The 20,379-nt window shown below is 44.9% G+C and overlaps 1 protein-coding gene across 1 annotated transcript; it reads left to right on the top strand.

Annotated features, from left to right (window-relative positions):
• Nucleotides 1-6: 6 nt before the first annotated feature.
• Nucleotides 7-13,228, top strand: CHCHD4 (coiled-coil-helix-coiled-coil-helix domain containing 4; the record flags this gene model as incomplete). Its single annotated transcript, XM_082747987.1, has 3 exons — nucleotides 7-316; nucleotides 6,083-6,181; nucleotides 12,098-13,228. The coding sequence occupies 3 exons, from the start codon at nucleotides 7-9 to the stop codon at nucleotides 12,397-12,399; spliced, it is 711 nt and encodes a 236-aa protein (XP_082604113.1). The 3' UTR covers nucleotides 12,400-13,228.
• Between the last annotated feature and the right edge of the window lie 7,151 nt (nucleotides 13,229-20,379).

Here is a 20,379-nt window from a genome sequence, read left to right as displayed (position 1 = left end):
TCATTGATGCGCCTGCGCATTGCAAGTCATTCCGGGATATGTAGTTCCTCCGGCCTTGAAGAGAAAACTAGCAGCGCTCGGCTTCTTGGGAAACGTAGTTCCCGGCTGTTTGGGGCCGGGCTGGGGTTGGGAGGTCGCAGAGGCAGGCGCGCGGCGGGCAGTCCTGGAGGGGGGTTTCCGCGTGGGCCTCGGAGCCGTCTGCCCTGCCCGAGAAGAGATCACAGCGTGAGCCCGCCGCCGCCTGTGCTGCCACCACCGCTGTCGCTGCGAGGTCTGAGTGCCGGGGCTGCAGCCATGGCCTACTGCCGGCAGGAAGGTAGGCAGGGCGGGCTGCCATGGAGACCGGCCTACGAGGGCCTGCAAGGGACATGCGGTTTTGCCACCCCCGGGACACTTAGGCCCCGGTGCCCCGGGGGCACTGCAGGCGCGGCCCAGGGTACCTTCTTCGGGACCCTTGGGAGGGCTGGGCAGTGGGGTCGCCACGTCCGTTTTGCAGATGAGCAAGCCGAGACTGGGACGGACGAGGCTGGTCCAAGGTCACTGTGAGACTGGAACCCGGACCTCAGAAGGACCGGCACGTGGGAGATTTAGTAAACTAGGCCAGGGGGGCACAGGAAGTGCTGAGCACGCTTCCTCTGGCTCGTAACTGGGATTTTTTTCCTTTTTACTGTCGCTCTTACCACCCACCACGCGTTTGCATTTGTACTCGCTTTTTAACTGTCCCTCCTGAAAAGTTGCCACAGGGGTTAGGGGCTGTTCTGGAGTGTAAAAATGCCACCCACGTGGACATTTATTGAGCCCCTACTACGTACCAGGCACTTGTTCAAGGGTCTTTATATGGCTTACCTCATTGATCTCGCGGCGATTTTAATAATTATAAGTGAGGCTCTTTTACCTGCATTTTATCAAAGAGTGGACCCTAAGACACAGAGGTGGCTGGCCTAAGGCACTTGACCCCGAATATCCTGGAGCTGGGATTCATCAGTCTGATCACAGAAACTGCACCATTCAGTCTGGGGCCCGCTAGATTCCAGGGAGCTCTCTTCTGGGAATCCCCCACCTTTCCAACGAAGTGCCCATCTCCACCTATTTTCTCTTTGCTTCATCTGTTCTTACCTCTACTGAAGAACCCAGGAGTCTCTTTGCTGGAGTACAAGGGCCTCCCCACACACTGCCATTAACTGGCTTTTTGGCCCTGAGCTGCCACCTAACCCTTCTAGGCCCCAGTTTCCAATGGTACAATGAAAAGTTGGTCTTCATTCATTTAACAAGGTACTCAGGGGCATCTTCTCTGTGCCTGGCAGTTATGGTGGACACATGAGAATATAAAACTACAAAGAATTGGAACTCACCCAGAAATTCTTTAGGGAATAGTCAGTCTGATTCCCTCAGTTTAATTCAGGGAATCTGAAGACCAGAGACGTGGAAGACCTACCTGAGGTCATATACCCAATTAGGAGAATAGCTCAATCCAAAATTTCAAGCCTTTTCCCAGTACCTCATGCTGCTTCTAGAACTGCTTCTTTGGTTCTAGTTTATGGTCATAAAGCCATAATACTCACTGATGTCTCTAATTACTCAAATAATTTTGAGCTTTTTAGGTATAATGAAGCTGTGCCAGATGAATAACACTTCCCCTTGCCTGTTAGGATATCTAGGAGTCTCAGGTTATTTGGGAAGGAAAGGTGGTTTCCATCTGCCACCCAAAACATGTAACTTTATCTTTTCCTGGGTCAAAGATCCCTCTCTTAGTTTGGGGATGAGAATTGAAAGCCCCTGCGTGATCTGGCTCCAGCCTGATTTCTAACTACCCTGTCAGTGCCAAGCTACACTGGTGTCTTAGTTGTTTCTTGGCCTGATACCTCTATTTCCCCAGCTCTTCCACGGCTGGCTCTTCATTCTGAATGAGTCACTTGCCTGAGCAAATTTACTTCAAGGGTCCCCCTCCGGCCCCCGCCACCACCCAGCTTTCAGGTTAAAAGTTTTGGCCTCCTAGGTGTTCCATGGCGTAGACTCAGCCTCGCTCCCTGGCCTTAGACCACCCACACTTGGATGTATTGGTGCCACACCATTCTTTTCTTTAGTTTCCTCTTTTCTGTGGCTGTCTGCCTTCTCTGGTTCCTCAGCAGACATTTATTGAGCACCTGTGGTATGCCAGCCCCTGAGCAGGTGCTGGTGAGTGCAGGTACCATCGTCTACTTTGTGGCATTGGGGAAGAGATGGGCGCTCCATCTGGGTTGGATCTGCTGAAGATTTTGACATGTCAAGATGCTCTGTATGTTCCTATTCCCATTTCTGGGGGAAATGAGACTACGTATCCAAAGTTGTTTTGTTTTGTTTGTAGTCTGCTTAATGGTAAGAACCATTCTGTGTCCCTGTTCTCTGCTAAGGTCTTCATTTTGTTTTCTCGTTTCATTTGTTCTACAAATATTGATTACCCACCATGTTCTGGACACTGTTCTAGGCTCTGGCAATACTGCAATGAATGGTATAGAGAAATTCTTGCCCCAGAAGAGCTGATCTTTCAGTGAGGGAAACAGGGAGTCAGCAAATATATAATAATATGTTAGATGAGGAAAAGTGCTTTGGAGAAAAGGCAGACCAAGGGAGATGGAGAGTGGTTGGAGAAGGAGGCATCTGAGCAGGAGGTATGAAGGCAGGGAGAGGGTGACTGTGGATCTGGAGGGTGCTCCTGGATGTGAAGACAGCCTGGGCTCAGGCCTAGAGGTAGGTGTGCCCCCAGTGTGTCCAGTAAAAGCAACGAGTTGTGGGAATGGATGGAGCAAGTAGTGGGAGATAGGGTCTTGGTAGTGAGGGATGCAGATCTTTCTGGCTGTTTTTGAAGGTAGAGCCAACCAGATTTGATGATGAAGGTTGAAAGGAGTTAAGGATGGTGTACAGAGAGTAAAAATACTGAATTGGGGGTGTCTTGGTATCCAACTGTTTAATCAGGCTTTCTGTTCTCAGCTTCACCCTTAAGTCCTGCTTTCAGAGTGGGCCCTGGGGCCCCTGATTCCTGACCCTTACTAGGTTCAGAGATGCTGAGCTGCTGGGGGACCTGTTTCCTAAGGCCACAAGAAGGTGCCTGAGAACACAGCTGTTATGTGCTTATTTTCAGATTTGAACTCTAGGTCTAAAACTCTGTGATATCAGTGCCACTGAGCCAGACCGTCAAAGCTGGGCTTCCATCTCAGCCTCAGAGCTATGCTTCTGTTCTTTCTACAGATGGTTTCTGGCCTTTACTGTTACTTGTCCATGAAACAAAAGGAGCTCCACCTGGATACCAGGATTGGGGATGCAAAGACAGATCCCTGCTTAGAAACCAGTCAGATCACCCAGGGAATCCTCTCCCCCAAGTTGGATGATAATGAATGTGTCCCTCCAGTTTCATAGGTTGAAATCCAAACCTCCAAGGGTGGTAGTATTAGTAGAAGGGGCTTTTGGGAGGTGCTTAGGGAATGAGGGTGGAACTTTCACGTATGGGATGAATGAATGCCCTTAGAAAAGAAGCTCTGGAGAGATCTCCAGCCCCTTTCACCCTGTGAGGACGCAAGGGAAGGCAGCTGCTGTGACGTAGGAAGGGGCCCTCACCAGAAGGTGACCATGCTGGGTTCTCGATCTTAGACTTGGCAGCCTCCAGAATTGTAAGCAATAACTTTCTGTTGTTTAGGAACTACCCTGGTGGTGGTATTTTGTTATAGTAGCCTGAATGGACCAAGACACCCATCCAGGATAGGAAAAGTGCCACTCAGGGAGGCTTGGAATCCTTACTTTCTCTGCCAGACAGCTCAGCAGGACCATTCCCCTCACAGTCTGTGAAGCCTCTAAGACTTAGGTGAAGCCACCATTATCAACTAAAGGTATCGATAAACTTCAGCTTAATTTAGAATGTGTAGGTAAACATCCAGTAAATTAAAAAAACGGGTGAAAGAGGCAAAGAGCAGCAAGATGCAGGACTTTGCTCTCAAGGCAAATCCGAAGAATGGTCTGGATGAAGCTATTTTTGCTCAGGTAATGACAGAACACCAGTGCTGATGAGGACACCAAACCTCAGTCAAAGACCCAGAGGGGCTGCATTGTGCTTTGGCACGAACAGCAGGCAGATGGGCCCTAGTTCTTCTTGGACACTTAACCAGCTGAGTGGCCTTGGCCAGATAGAGGAATTGAGGAACCCAGCCTTGGAGTTCACAGTCAGGGACAGGACTGCAGTTTGGCGCATGGAGGGAGACCTAGTTTGACAAGCAGGAAGGAGTTAGTCACAGGATGGCAGAACTGCAGGTGGGCTGGAGGCCTGTCCCCAAGCATGCCAATGGTCAGCTGTTCTTACTGTTTGTTACCTCATGTGGGAGACCCTGTGGAGGCATGAGAAGGGTGCCTTCCCTCTGTCCCCAGAACTGTCTTCTCTGGAGATATTGCTCTGCTTTTAGCCCTGTACTTGCCTCAAGCCTGTTCCATAAGTACTCCAGGCTTGGTGGGGGCCAACCGTTTTCCCTTGTTTTCTCTTAACAAGCCTGTGACTGAACTTCCCTAAATATAAAGGTAAAACAACTGAAATAATCATAGAAATTGCTAGCAGCTCCCAAAGAGCCACACTTCCGCAGGCCTAGCCTCTGCCCCCATTGTAGCTAACTCACTCTACGCCACTGATGAGGGCCCTGTCCAAGGGCCAGTCTGGATGGGACCTGGAGAAGTCTTCTTAAATGCCAGGCACTTCCCATCTCCTTCCAGATGAGGTCCCATTGTCCCACATCTCCTGGGTGAGAATGGGTGGTCAGTAGGGTTGTTGCATATGTCCTTGCCCTTCACCAGGTGGGTACCCAGTAGCTTAGAAGAAAGCTCCTATTCATTCATTCAGCAAACATTCTCTTGATTCTCAGCGTCTTGGGGCTTATTGTATAAAACATTCATTCCTGCTCCAAGCACACGAAGCTCTCAGGACAGTGTCTGAGTCATGCTAAGTATGCTGTGTTAGCTATTGCTTTTATTCTTTTGTGTCTTGGGGGTGGTAGGGGCAGTGTGGGTCTGAGTCAAGGATCTCCACAGCATGGCCTTTGGAGACACACGGAGCTGGGTTTACGTTCCAGCCCAGTGTGAGCTCAGGTTCGTCACTTCCAGAGCCTTAGGCTCACCACTTTAGTATGGGGCCCTGCTGGCTCCTCTCAGGGTAGTGATGGGATGGCAGGAGCTAGCTGACACACAAGACCCAGAGAGGGGCTGGCCTCAGTCTGCCATCCAGGGACTGCAGGGGAAACCGATGACATGCAGTATGTAGGGTGCCGAAGACAAAGTGCTTCTGACCACAACAGGAATATCAGACAGACACCTCCTGTGTGGTGAGCTGGTGTGCACAGGTTTTAGGATGGTGAGAGAGTGTCAATGGCTGGAAGGTGCAGGGGAGAGAGCTGGGAGGGTAGCAGATGGCAGAGGGGCCTGCCTTGACATTTCCAGCCAGTTGATAGTCCAAGTGAATTCTGAGACGGGACTGGCCCTTTCTTGATGGGAGGAAGAAAGAAGTTGTTGCATCTCTCTGCCATCAGCACATCTGGGGATTGAAGCAGCTGCATTTCATTGGATTGGGCATGTTGGCTCCTACTTGGAGGGTGCATATGGCATCTTCTCCCTCACCCATGACCTTGGTCAAGTTTTTGTTCCAGTTGCAGCACTCAGTAGAAGTGGCTGCTAGACCATCACACAGACTCAGTGATGCAGCCCAGGAAGGACAGTCTGATGGTCACCTCACTTGGGGGTTTGGCATAGGACAGTCTCAAAACTTGGTTTTTGTGCTGCTTTTGGGTTTGGGGCTGTTTGGCTGCTCTTTTTTTTTTTTTTATTTTTTTTTTTAAAGATTTTTTTTAATTTATTTACTTGAGAGAGAGACAGTGAGAGAGAGCATGAACGAGGAGAAGGTCAGAGAGAGAAGCAGACTCCCCATGGAGCTGGGAGCCCGATGCGGGACTCGATCCCGGGACTCCAGGATCATGACCTGAGCCGAAGGCAGTCGTCCAACCAACTGAGCCACCCAGGCGTCCCTGTTTGGCTGCTCTTGAGCAAAATGTATCTTTCTCTGTTCTCCAAACACTAGGGAAGGATCGAATCATCTTTGTGACCAAAGAGGACCATGAAACTCCAAGCAATGCAGAGCTGGTGGCCGATGATCCCAGTGATCCGTATGAGGAGCATGGTGAGCGACACGGGCCTGCTGGGGACCAACGGACCCTTCCTGGGGGAAAATGTCCAGAATTGTTTTCCCATTTTATTCTGGCCAAGGTCAGGTTTTTCAGGTGTCCTTCCTAGCCATGGACTATCTCCCAAGAACGAGGAGCTTAGCCAGCTTTCCCAGGTATCAGGGGCTGGCTGAGTGCTTTCCAGCCCTCATGCTTTTGTACTCCCTGGCTGTTAGGCCAGAACCTAAGTTTCTTCTGAACTGAGGTCTTCTGCCTCTTTCTCTTTTGAGGTTTTACACAGACTGAAGCTGGTTGGCTGCTTCCTGACCATGAAGGTTTAGGCAGGGGTTGTGGGGGTGGTCATGGAATCTGGTCTGGCAGGCACTTTAAGGGGACAGGGATCCTCCTGCTCAGTCAAGCTGCCAGACGGGATTCTGCCACATCTACAGACCGTTAGCAAGCAGGCCCGGAAGAGCTCTACCCCATGTTCTATGAGGTGGTGAGGTCAGCTGTCTTTTCACTGGGGCTCCAGCAAGGACCCTGCACAAAAGCTCATTCAGGACTGAGGGACAGTTTTCCAGTGGTAGGATCCAGCTCACCTAGATGGAACTGTTGCATACAACTTAGTAATGGTAAGTAGTCTTTTGGGCTTAGGATGCCATTCCGAATGCTTTAGACCACTGGGCTCACTGGAACTTCCCCCGTGTGCGTAAGGCTGACCAGTGTGTGTGTGTGTGCAGGGTTTATATACAGTCTGTATCATAAACAGTACTCAGTTGACCAATCTAAAGCCATTTCTGACACCTGTGATGATAATTAGTGACCCTTCCAGTGCTTGTCTGGTGGTAACTGTGGTCGAGAGAGCTTGTAACAGCAGCAGCCCATGGGGTATAGGCTCCCAATTGGAATTTTTCAGACGCTAATTGAAGCATCTGTTTTCAGGGAGAATGACTTACTGCTCTTGGGGTTGAGAGTAGTCGAGCCAAGGCGGCATGTTGAGCACCCCTTTGGGAATGGTGGGAGGCAAAGGTGTTTTAAAAGAAAGGCAGCTATGGAAGTGACCTTCAATCAGCACTCGGTCTGTTAGTTCCAGTGCTCTGGAAATAAGTCGCCTGTCAGTTCCAGTGCTCTGCCTTTCTTGAGGTCTGTATCAGTTAAGCACATTTTGTGGGGCCTACAGAACCAATCACGCCATGTTTTGTTTGCCTCATGGCATTTTAAAAATTGGCTATGTCTCTGCTGAGCCTGTGCATTCCGCTTCCATTCCTGCCAGGACTTACCATCCCTGCTGTTTTCTGTGCTACTCATTCTGTCATTTATAATCGATCTGCTTGGACCGTAGAGGTATATGACTTTGCAGCCCCTTCTAATGAATGATTTAACCAAAAAACTTATACAACAGAGAGCTCTGGGACCTGGGTTTGAGCCATCAGTGGCAGAACCACTCAGCAGACGAAGTAGGCCCCCGGTTCCTGCCGGCCGCCTGCATTCAAGCACCCAGCTCTGTGGCTAAGATAGCACTTCGTGCTGTTAGAGTTGCACGAGAAAGGCGGCAGAAGGAATTTGCACACACTCAAAAAGGCTAGAGGAGGGCCTTAAAGATCTCCTGGTCTGGGGGAAAACTGAGGGCCCAGGAGGAAGTGGGGACTGGTCAAGGAAGTTAGTGGCAGGGACTAGAACTGCAGGCTTTTGATTGTATGTTCCAAACCTGCAGCATCTGGGCTTAATTTGACATCTTGATGTCTGTGTATTTTTACATTTTGTCCTTGAAATGCAGATTGGCTGCCTAAGCGCCCTCTGGGAGAAGTGACCTCATTCTAGCATGCCTTCCCCTGAGAAATGACGAAGCATAGACTCCTGCAGACCTGGGCTGTTACTTTAAAAAGTTAGTATTTCATTTGGAAATTGGCTGTGCAGGTTTCCAGGTCTCGAGCCTTCCAAGGGCAGTGTTTGTATATAGGCCTTGTTTTATCACTTTTGCAGATACCGTGCTTTTTACAAATTGAAGGTTTGTTAGGACCATGCTCGAAGCCCTGTTGGTGCCATTTTTTTCAACAGCATTTATTCACTTCATGTCTCTGTCACATTTTGGTAATTCTTACAGTATTTCCAACTTTGTTATTATTATAAATTTTATGGTGATCTGTGATTGGTGATCTTTGCTGTTACTTATAACTGTTTTGGGTGCCATAAGCCAGGAAATTTAATCAGTAAATATTGTGTGAGTTCTGACTGCTCCAAGACTGGCTCTTCCTTGTCTCTCTCCCTCTCCTCGGGTCTCCCCGTCCCCTGACACGACAATACCGAGATTAGGCCAGTTAACAGCCTGGCTGTGGCCTCTAAGTGTTCAGGTGAAAAGGGGGAGTTTGCAGTCTCTCCATTCTCACCAAAAGTTAGAAGTCATTGAGCTCAGTGAAGAAGGCCTGTCAGGAGCCAAGATGGGCAGAAGGCTAGGCCTGTTGCACTGAACAGTTAGCCAAGTTGTGAAGGCAAAGGAAAAGTTCTCGAAGGAAATGAAAAGTGCTCCTCCAGTGAATACAAATGGTAAGGAAGCCGACAACCTCATCACTGATATGGAGAAGGTCTCAGTGGTCTGGAGAGAAGATAACACCAGCCACAGCATCCCCTTAGCCAGAGCCTCATGGAGAGCAAGGCCCTCTCCCCGCCATTCTGTGAAGGCTGAGTGAGGTGCGGAAGCTGCAGAAGAGAAGTGTGAAGCTGGCAGAGGTGGTTCACGAGGGTGAAGGAGAGAAGCTGTCTCCGTGACAGAAAAGAGCAAGTGAAGCAGCCAGTGTTGGTGCAGAAGCTGCAGCGTGTCGCCCAGATCTCACTGAGATCACGAATGAAGGTGGCCGCCCTAAACGACAGATTTCCAGTGCAGATGAAACAGCCTTGCAGTAGAAGAAGATGCCAATGAGGACTTTCATAGCCAGAGAGAAGTCAGTGCCTGGCTTCAGAGCTTCAAAGGGCTGACTGACTCTCTTGTTAGAGGCTAATCCCACTGGTGACTTAAAGTTGAAGCCAGTGCTCACTTACATTCCAAAAATCCTTAGGGCCTTGAGGATGGGCCTGGATAATAGCACATCTGTTTACAGTGTAGTTTACTGAATATTTTAAACCCACTGTTGAGACCTACTGCTCAGAAAAGAAAGATTCCTTTCAAAATACTACTGCTCATTGACAGTGCACCTGGTCCTCCAAGAGCATTGGTGGAGATGTACAAGATTGTTCTTTTCATGCCTGCTACCACAACATCCATTCTGCATTCCGTAGATCAAGGAGTCACTTTGATATCAAGTCTTACTATTTAAGAAGTATATTTCGTAAGGCTATAGCTGTTGTTAGACAGTGATTCCTCTGTTGGATCTGGGCAAAGTCAATGAAAACCTTCGGGAAAGGATTTACCGTTCTAGATGTCATAAAGAACATGTGTGACTCATGGGAAGAGGTCAAAATATCACCATGAAGAGGAATTTGGAAGAAGCAGATTACAAGCCTTGTGGAGGACTTTAAGGGGTTCAGGACTTCAGGGAGGGAAGTAACTGCAGATGTGGTGGAAATAGCAAGAGAACTAGGATTAGAAGTGGAGACTGAAGGGGCACCTGGGTGGCTCAGTAGGTCAAGCCTCTGCCTTCAGCTCAGGTCATGATCTCATGGCCCTGGGATTGGACACTGTATTGGGCTCTCTGCTCAGCAGGAAGCCTGCTTCCCCCTCTCTCTCTGCCTACTTGTGATCTCTCTCTCTGTCAGATAAATAAAATCTTAGAAAAAAAAAGTGGAGCCTGAGGGCGTGACTGAACTGCTTTGATATCATGATCAAGCTTTCACTGATGGTTGCAGGATTGGGGGAGTGAACTGGGAGGGGGATTAAGAGTACAGTTATCTTGATGAGCACCGAGAAGGGTATAGAATTATATATCATACACATGAAATTAATATAGTACTGTAAGTTAATTACACTTCAATTTAAAAAAAAGAAGCTTTATCGGATCAGAGGTTATTTTTGATTGCTAAGCAAAGAAAGTGGTTTCTTGAGAAGTAATCTACGCCTAGTAGAGATGCTATGATCATTGAAATGACAACAAAAGATTTAGAATAGGGCATAAAACCACAGCAGGGTTTGAGAGGATTGATTTCAATTTGAAAGAAGCTCTGTTCAGGTAAAATGCTATCAAACAGCATCACATGCTACAGAGAAATTCTTTGTGAAAGGAAGAGGCCGTTGATGTGGCAAATTTCATTGTTGTCTTACCTTAAGAATTGCCAGAACCACAACCCAAATCAGTCAGCAGCCATCAACATCATGGCAAGGCCTTCCACCAGCAAAAATTTACAACTCTCTGAAAGCTCAGATGATGGTTAACATTCTTTAGCAATAAAGTATTTTCAATTAATGTGTATACATTGTTTTTTATACATAATGCTATTATGCCCTGAATACAGGGTGGTGCAAACACAGCTTTCATATGCGCCGGGAAACCAAGAACATAATGTGATGTGCTTTATGTGCTACTAGCTTTATTGTGTCTGGAGGCTAACCCACAGTATCTCTGAGGGGAACCCGTAGGTTTCTGGCACCTGTTGGCCTGCATAGGGAGAGGTGGTACAATGTGAGGGAGACAGCTTGGGCTCTGGGAATCCTTTGGGCCCTGGCTGTAGTCCTGATTTAGACCCCACTGAACCACAAAATCTCTTGTGCGAACTGGGATTTGTAGTACATGCTGAAGAAGGTTGTCAGAAGGAGTATGTGTTTTGCTACATATAGTTCGGTACTTGAGAGCATGCCCTGCAGCTAGTGATGGTCTAGTGGTGACCTGCCTGCTGGGGTTGCGGTAACCACTGACATCTCCACTGGTAGCCCAGTTTACCAGTAAGCAACTGCAGCAGCAGATCTGTTGGTCATTGAAGTTTCCTGAGCTAGAACAAAGAGGTGGGGTTCAGCCTAGGCCTAGGACTTTGGACACTAACTCAGAGGACCACGCCTCGGTATTTGGTTAGAGCGAAAAATGTTGTCACTTCACTGGGCATCTTAGAATCTTACAGAGTGTTCTCAGTCCTGTAAAAAACTCATGTTAAGAAACTTTCATATGAATCCTATTTCCCTGTCTGTTACAAAGCTGGAAATGAAGCCGTCATCTTGAAAGCTTTTTAGAAAACTAGGAAATACTATTTAGATGTGAGTAAGGTTCAAAGAAAGTGTAAATTTCAAAAGTAAGGGGCCCTGTAGAATATTGCAACTGAATTCAGTCTGTAGTGGCCCCCTTTCCCTGAAGCACACGTGCTATTTAACAGTTGGTCAGTATGGTTAACATCCTTCTAGGTTTTTCATTGTTATAAAACTAGAATACACCATCTGGTGTGCCATTAGCTTTTTCCTCGTACAGAATACCTTGGGTAGCTCCCTGCCAATGCAGAAGGCTCAGCCTCCTCTTGACCAGTCCTCACACTGAGCTTCTGAGAGCATCTGCAGAGCCAGAGGGGCTTGAGGGGGCAAGGTGTCTTTTTTGGAGGCAGGGGTGTTCTGGTTCTGATCATTTGAGCAGGAGCTGAGCAGAGGGTGAAAGAAAGAGGTCAGTACTTCAGCTCCTTAAAGCTTCTTGCTCACCAACCCAGTGGTGGTTTCTTCTTCAGATTAAGTGCTTTACAATATTTAGCACAGCCAGAGCCATTGCACTGGGAAGCGGCTGAAAATATAGATCAGGGTAGTGCATGGAGAAAGTTGCCATTGGTGGCTTCTCTCCAGCCAAGCCAAAGGATGCTGCATTTGCACAGGCATTTGAGCCTAATCCAAATATAGAGGTAGGTCCACAGGCAAGGGCCTACCAGTCAGTATTTCCTGCTGTTCTGTACTTCCCAAGTATCTTTTGAGGACTGGACTTGGTTTTGCTTTTTCAGAAACCTTCGAGAGCCTGTCTCACATTTTCCCATTCTAGGATTGATCCTGCCAAATGGAGACATTAACTGGAACTGCCCGTGCCTTGGGGGAATGGCCAGTGGCCCCTGCGGGGAACAGTTCAAGTCAGCCTTTTCCTGCTTCCACTATAGCACACAGGATATCAAGGGGTCAGACTGTGTAGACCAGTTCCGGGCCATGCAGGAATGCATGCAGAAATATCCCGACCTCTATCCCCAGGAGGACGAGGAGGAAGAGGAAGAGAAGAAGCCAGCAGAACGTTTAGAAGAGACAGCTGCCACTGAGGCCACTGCAACCAAAGAAGAAGAGGGGTCAAGCTAATGAAGGCCACAAGGCACTGGGCTCCAGTCCTTATGCTTCAGAGTGATACGAACCTTTTGCAAAATGCCTTTTGGTCATTCTCCGAGAAAGTGTCTTTCCCTCTGTTGTTCTGTGCACTATAATGTACAAAATAACTTATTTTGATGATCAGGGATCTTGGTCCTTTGACATATACACTGGAAAAAAAATGTATGTGTGTCTCACATAAACCTATCAGCAAATGTAGCTGTCATTTTTGAATTCTCTTTTCAAATTATCCTGAATTTTGCCACTTTGAAATAATGTGCTGACTGTGTTCAGCAACCAAAAATCATTATCTGGGAGTGTCTTGTGAGTGAGCTGATTTATTCTGATTGATTATATTCCTTTTAGTAGATTTTTATACCCCTCTGGGAAATGAAATAGAAACAAAAACAGCTTCCTTTAGAGTTGCTGGAGTGGGGCCATTCCTAACACAACAAGTCAGCTGATCAGATAACATACTTCTCACGAGCCATCTTGACCTTGAGTATATGAGGAGGTGCAATATTTCATTTCTGATGCATTTTGGTTTCCATTTTTACGTTGAGCTCCAGGTTTTCTGTGTTTGGAAATTGGAGCTTTAGACCCTCTGATTCAATATCCCTTTCTGAGTGAAGAGAAAGGCTGGTTCTGCTGTTCTAGTTATTCCAAAAGCCCTGGTTTGGGGCCTGTGTTCATACTGGCTCTGTGTCAGCCTGTTCAGAATGCAATGTTCTTGAGGTGGGGACTTAATTGTTACCAAAGTAGCAACCAAGAGACGAAACGGTGTGAATTAAGTAGTCAATTAAAGGAAAACGTGATTTTTACCTGATGTTGAGTGTGTCCTTTGTTTTTACTAATTATAAATATTTTTGGTATAAGGAAATAGAAATATGAAAATTTCCCTGAAATTCTTCCTTGAAGATATTGGTAAGCAGGTTTGAATCTGTTCAAGTTTTCTGTTGAATTCCTAGCAAGCCTGTTTTTGTCAATGAGTAGATCTTCCATGCAGATACCATAGTTAATTTGTGAGGCAGGGAAGGCTCTGCCCATCTTGAAGATAAGGAACTGCCGCCTTCACAGGTTAAGTAACTAGCCCAAGGCAACTTTAGGACAAATTCCAGGCCAGGATATAGTACTACCTCGTTTGTTCCTGGTGTATTAGTTATCTATTGCCATGTAAAAAATTAACCTTAAAACTTAGAAGTTTGAAACAAACATTTATTATCTCATAGCTTCTGATGGTCAGGGGTCTGGACACAGCTTACCTGGGTCCATGGCTCAGAGTCTCAAAAGGCTGTGATCATCTGACACCCTGTGTCAGCCAGGGTTGTGAACATCTCAAAGCTTGACAGGCCTTCCAAAGTCACTCAGGTAGTTGGGGGCAAAAATCTGTTCCTTTGGGGTGGTTGGGCTGAGGGTCTCAGTTCCTCACTGCCTGTCTGCCAGCATCCTCCCTCAGTTCTTGGTCACGTAGGCCTCTGCTTAGGGCAGCTGATAACATGGTGGGTGGCTTCTGTGAGAACAAGTGAGAGCAAGGTGAAGCTGTGACCCAGAATCCCAGTGATTTGCACCAGCTACCTATACACAGTGTTTTCGGTCTGTGTTTTGTTATTTTGTGATGCAGGCTGATGTGTTGTATGCTCTCATTTTTTTTTCTCAGTAAGTTCTATGACTATATAGATTTTAACAACATTTTGGTAACCCATAAATGTTATTATAATAGTAACATTTTAGTAGCCCAAACTATTAGAAAATAGCTCTTATATAAAAATAAAAGCCTTCTCATTCTCCTGGAAGAACCAAAGAAAAATCACATGCATTAGATAATTTTACACATAACTTTATAGGTCTGCTATAGGCCCAAAATAGTACTTGTAGAAATCACTTGTTAGTGTGATATAAGTAGACCGGCTTTTCCTCTAATTAAACAAAGGGAGAAAGAGAGCACATAGTTTGTCAAAATCAGGTATTAAGAAGACCGTAGGACTGTTTGGTGCTGGGTACAGCCTATCATTAACCAGTATTATGACTGGACTGGCCCTTATGGTTCTTAGTAAATGTTTACAAGATCCCTTGCAGCAGTCAACATCAAGAAACTGAAAAAAAAGTTTATTACTTACAGGACCTGAAGTTATGTGTGCCACGCAGTGAGATTGGGGGGAAGGTTGGGGAGGAGGAGAAAGAGTGAATGAGCGGGCCTGGGGTTATGCTTTTATTGGGGTTGAGGGTGGGGCCTAGGGTTTCATGAACTCACACTTTATTGGTGAATTTAAAACGTAAGAGTGGGAATTTAAACTGCTGGTAGAGAAAAAACAAGTGGCTTAAGTAGTCCGTTACAGAAACCAACTAGGATCCCTAAAACCAAGAAGCCTGGGCCATAGGGGAGTAAATGCTGGCATCTTAGGGTATAGCTGGCAATGTGCTTATTAGAGATGGCCATCTTTGAAGTGAACGGCTAGGCAATCAAATAAGGAAAGAAAACCCAATATTGTCAGGGCTAATACTACAAGGGATATCTATGAACTATTAATTGAATAACTAATTTCATATCTTTGAAATTTTCCATAATAGAAAGTTAAAAAGCATATGCTAAGCAAGAATGTTTAAGCACTCCTTATTACCTCAAGTCAGTGGAGGCTCATAGCCAAATTATTGCTGTCCAAAATAATGGCCCTATAGATATTTCTCTAAAGATATGCAAATGGCCAACATGAAAAGGTGCTCAACATCATTTGTCTTTAGGAAAGTGCAAATCAAAACCACAATGAGATAACCACCTTGCACCCATTAGAGTGGCTATTATTTAAGAAAAACAAACAAACAGGAAAATAACTGTTAGTAAGCATATAGAAACATAGGAACCTTGGAGTTTCTTCAAAAAGTTAGCAAGTTAGCATAACACCAAGTTAGCATATTATCCCACAATTTCCTTAGGTATATTTCCTCCAAATTGAAAATGGGTATTAAGTCACTTATCATTAATGTTCATAGCAGCACTCTTTACTATAACCAAAAGGTGGAAGCCACCTAAATATTCATCAGTAGATAAATGGATAAGCAAAATGTGATACATACATATACATATACATACACATATACATACATACAGTGGACTATATTCAGCCAGAAGAAGGAATGCAGTACTGATAATACAAGTTGGATAAGCTTCAACAACATGCCCAGTGAAAGAAGCCAGACGCAAAAGGTCACAAATTGTGAGTCCATTTGTTTATTTATTTAAAAAGATTATTTATTTATTTATTTGATAGACAAAGATCACAAGTAGGTAGAGATGCAGGCAGAGAGAGAGGAGGAAGCAGGCTCCCTTCTGAGCAGAGAGCCAGATGCGGCACTAGATCCCAGGACCCCGGGATCACGAACTGAGCCGAAGGCAGAGGCCCTAACCCACTGAGCCACCCAGGCGCCCCTGTGTGAGTCCATTTTTATGAAATTTCTAGAATTAGCCAACTCCAAAGCAACAGAAAGCAGATTAATGGTTGCCAGGGAGTAGGGAAGAATTGGAAGTGATTACTTAATGGGTATGGGATATTTAGGGGTGATGAAAAAGCTTTGAAACTAGAGAGAAGTCACACAACATTGTGAATGCACTAAACACCAAGTTGTACACTTTAACACAATTGTATGTTATGTTATGTTATGTTATGAATTTTACTTCGGTTTTTTAAAAATTGAAATCCCAATTACAGGGAGAAGGGAATCAAGTACAAAATGGTACAACCATTTTGGAAAAAAGTTTGACAGTTTTTAGAAAGTTTAAACACACACCCGCCATATGACCCAGGCATTTCACACCTACCTATTTATCCAAGAGAAATGTGCACATGTCCATACAAAACTTGTGCATGAGTGTTCATACTAGCTTTGTTTGTAGTAACAAAAACCTGGAAACTACTAAAAAGCCCATTAACAGGTGAGTGATTAAACAAATTATGGTATATTCATACAATGGAATACTCAGCAATAAAAACTGAAATGTTGTTACAACATGGATGAATCTTAATTAAGGAAGCCAGATAAAAAGTACATTCTGTGTGCTTTCATTTCTATAAAAATTCTACAAAGTGCAAACAGTAATAATAGAAAACAGATCGGGATGCCTGGGTGGCTCATTCAGTTGATTTTGGCTCAGATCATGATCTCACAGTCATGGGATTAAGCCCCATGTTGGGTTGCACACTCAGCATGGAGTCTGCTTGTCCCTCTTGCTCTCTCTCTCTTTCAAATAAATAAATAAATAAATAAAATCTTAAGAAAAAAAGAATAAAATAGATCTCCATTGCCTGGGGATAGGGTTGGATCAGGAGGGAAGAGGCAATTCATGAAAATTTTGCCGGTGGTGATACATTATTTTAATTGTGAAGATGGTGTCATGGTTGCATATATATGTCAAAACTCATCCAACTGTATCAGTTATATACATCCAATAGAGTATCAGTTAAACATTAGTAAAACTTTTTTTTTTTTTTAATATTTTATCCCAAGGGGAGAAAACAAGCAGCATAATATTCTATTGCAGACATATGTACCACATCTTTATCCATTCATCAGTCAATGGACGCTTGGGCTGTTTCCTTAATTAGGCTATTGTAGATAATGCTGCTATAAATGAGAGAAAGAAAATAGACACCGAACTATAGAGAAGAAACTGATGGTCACCCAGGAGGGCAGGGATAGGTGAAACAGGTGAAGGGGATTAAGAATGCACTTACGATGAGTACTAAGAAGCATACAGAATTGTTGAATCACTACATTTTACACCTGAAACTAATATTACACTGTAAGTTAACTCACAGGAATTCAAATAAAAACTTAAAACAGAAATAAATACAAGTAGATAAGAAAAAAATGGAACACTTAGAAATATAAAAAGATCATTGAGGGGTGCCTGGGTGGCTCAGTCATTGAGCGTCTGCCCCTCTCCCACTCCCCCTGTTGTGTTCCCTTGCTCACTGTGTCTGTCAAATAAATAAGTAAAATCTTAAAAAAAAAAAAAAAGACTGTTGAAAGGAAAAATTCTTCAAAAGTCACGATCGAGTTTAAACTAGTCTCATCAGGGCACCTGGAAGGCTTAGTCAGTTACGCGGCTGCCTTCTGCTCAGGTCATGATCCCAGGGTCCTGGGATCAAGCCCTATATCAGGCTTCCTGCTCAGCAGAGAGCCTGCTTCTCCCTCTCCCTCTGCCTGCTGCTTTCCTTACTTGTGCTTTTTCTCTATCTCTCTAATAAATAAATAAAATCTTTAAAAAATAAAAATTAAAAAAATAAACCAGTCTCATCACCAGTGGTTTAATCCATCATGTCTACATAATGGGACCTTTGCAAAATCCCACAAATTAAAGATGCGCCAGCATCTTTACCAGAATGCAACACAGATTTTTTTTTTTTTTTGTCCATACGTAGAAGTGGAACACTAGCGAAGAAGTTACTGATACATCGAGAATAAAGAAAAATCTTAAATACCTTCAAGGGAAAGAGACAACTTTTCAAAAAAATCAGTAACAGTAAAAATAACAGTGGATTTCTCATCAGCAAAATAGATGAGTAATAAAGTGAGTAAATATCTCCAAAATGCAGAGAGGTCATAGTAATTGGTGGCTCCCAATAGAATCTACATACAATTAAAGATAGTAGAGGGGAAAAGGCACAAGAATATTTGAAAATATATGAAATCTTACTACTTATATAGAGCCCTGTTGAAATTTTTAAAAAATTCTAAAGGACATTTTTTCAACAAGAAGGAAAACTCTAGTCAGAAACTGCTTTCCTGCTTCCATGTGAATCTGAAAATGACTTGGCTGGAGTTTAGAGTTGGCTCTTGGGTGGCAGAGCAAACTGCCAGTTGTGCTATTTGTCATGTTGTCCCTCCATTTCTATGCCGTCCTATGGGACCAGATGAGTGGGGACCTAATAACGTATCCCTCCATTCTGAATCCTTCTGGGCCTGTTGCATCCTTTTTGGTTGACTCTGTGGAAGTATAACCAGCCATTCTTATAGCTACATAACTGATCCCTGATGCCCTGTGAGCCACCACGCTGCTGATTAGGGACTACTTGACTTCTCAACAGTGGGTGATGGAGAATGACCAAAAGTTATTGTAAACCTAGCATGGGGCAATGATTTGTAGCTATGATTCTAGGCATCTGGGTGGAGCCTGAGCACAGGGGATGGCCAGTAGAGGGGAGGCAGATGTGGTACAAGGCACATGGGGAATAGATCCAGGCATGTGTTTGATTTTCCATTCCCACTGATAATAAAAGACAAATTTGCATTTATAAGGCAAGGACAAAATTACTTGACTATTTTGCCAACTGCTATACCCATTTTCCTCCTTTGTATTATAATAAAGTCTGGGGGAGCTTTTCATCTTTGTATGCACCAGATCATCATGTTGGTTCATGACCCCATGCTAATGGGATCTGGTGATCGGGCATTAGGAAGTGATGGGGTCCGTGATCAAAGGAGTGAGACTAAAGCGAAAGTCAAGCCAAGATTATTTTGCGCCAGCATCAAGAATCAAACCAACTGGCCAGGGCCGTCTCTTACAGAGAGAGCTACCATCCCCAGCCTCACAGACTAGCTTTTATAGAGCAAAGGCCATGTGGTTGAACCTGGCCAATGAGATTGTAACATGCAGAGAAAGTTGCATAGTCATGTTAGGTCACACGTGGGTGGCCAATTGAATTATAGTTTACCCTATAGTAGCTGTTTGAACTAGCCTATCATTCTGATCAGAATTGGCACCCTAGTTTGGCACCCATAAGATGGAGTTTACATTCTTTGGTGGTTAGGGAGATAGTATGTGTGCTTTACTGATTGGATGTCTCCACCTGACCTGACCTTTCCTTGTATTTGGGCTCTGTTATCTCCACCTGACCTGACCCGTTCTTGTATTTGGGCTCTGTTACCAGGGACTGGTCAACCATATTTTACTGGTTTTCTAGATTTGCTTTTAAGTAAGTTCCTCCGGGGGTGGGAGCCAGGGTCAGTTTAAGTTTTACTGCACAAACAACAAAATGGCTGTTTAACCGAGATGGAGTCACTGGCTAAGTAGGCCCCTACAGGAAGCACTCTAGATAACCGTCCTATTAAGACGATTAAGTGTGCCAGATGGTGGGAGATAAAGTTCAGCATCATTGTCAAATAGTTGGAGTTCCTAAGAGTCCAAAATTCTGGAGCAAAAGGGGATATTTATAGGAAAGTGAAAGAGAAGTTGCTGTATATTGTACTACTCACAACAAAGAAAGAGTCATAATGGTGACTGTCTCAGGATTTTGGAGGCAACGTGCTTTACTTTGGGACCTGCAGTGCTGATCCTTTACAGGGTAATCCATAAGGCTCCCAGTTTGGAATGGGACTTGGAGCAAGAAACGTCTCTGTAACAGGACTAGTTGCTCTGGTTCTTGGTCCTTAAGCTTCAGCAAACCTAACTGTATCAGAGGTGTTCATGGCAGACAGATGGCTACAGGGTTCCACTGGTAAAACCTACAGTAGAATCAGCACTGGCCATAAAAAGAAAGATTGTGCCTTTCTCCTTTTCTGCTGTCCACTACTCTCCTTTTTAAAAGTTATTCCCGCTTTGTATGAACACTGCAAGAAAGTAGATACCTGGTCATGGGGCAGCAAGTAAACTGAATGTCTTATGAATTGGGTATAATGTGATCCACTGAATCACAAAAAATGCATATAAAATAAATATAAGTTGATTTGGGCATATACAAGTTTGGGCCAAAGCCATTTCAATAGCCACAAGTAAAGTTCATAGACTGAGAACTTAGACAATCAGTCATCTCTCCTCTGCTTTACCTTCTCTCCCTCAGTCTATACCTACAGTCTCATGGGGTGGGGGTGGGAGGGTGCAGTGGAGGTGGGAGGGTGGTAAGAGGATCAATCCTGCAGAATAGGCGGAATATGTATATACTTATCACCACACAATTGCCCAGCAAAGGCAGCCATATC

The sequence above is a fragment of the Mustela nivalis genome (genome assembly GCF_964662115.1).
Source record: "Mustela nivalis genome assembly, chromosome: 1".
Taxonomy (NCBI): domain Eukaryota; kingdom Metazoa; phylum Chordata; class Mammalia; order Carnivora; family Mustelidae; genus Mustela; species Mustela nivalis.
Note: the sequence above shows the minus strand (reverse complement) of the source record. Positions and strands in the feature narration are given on the sequence as shown.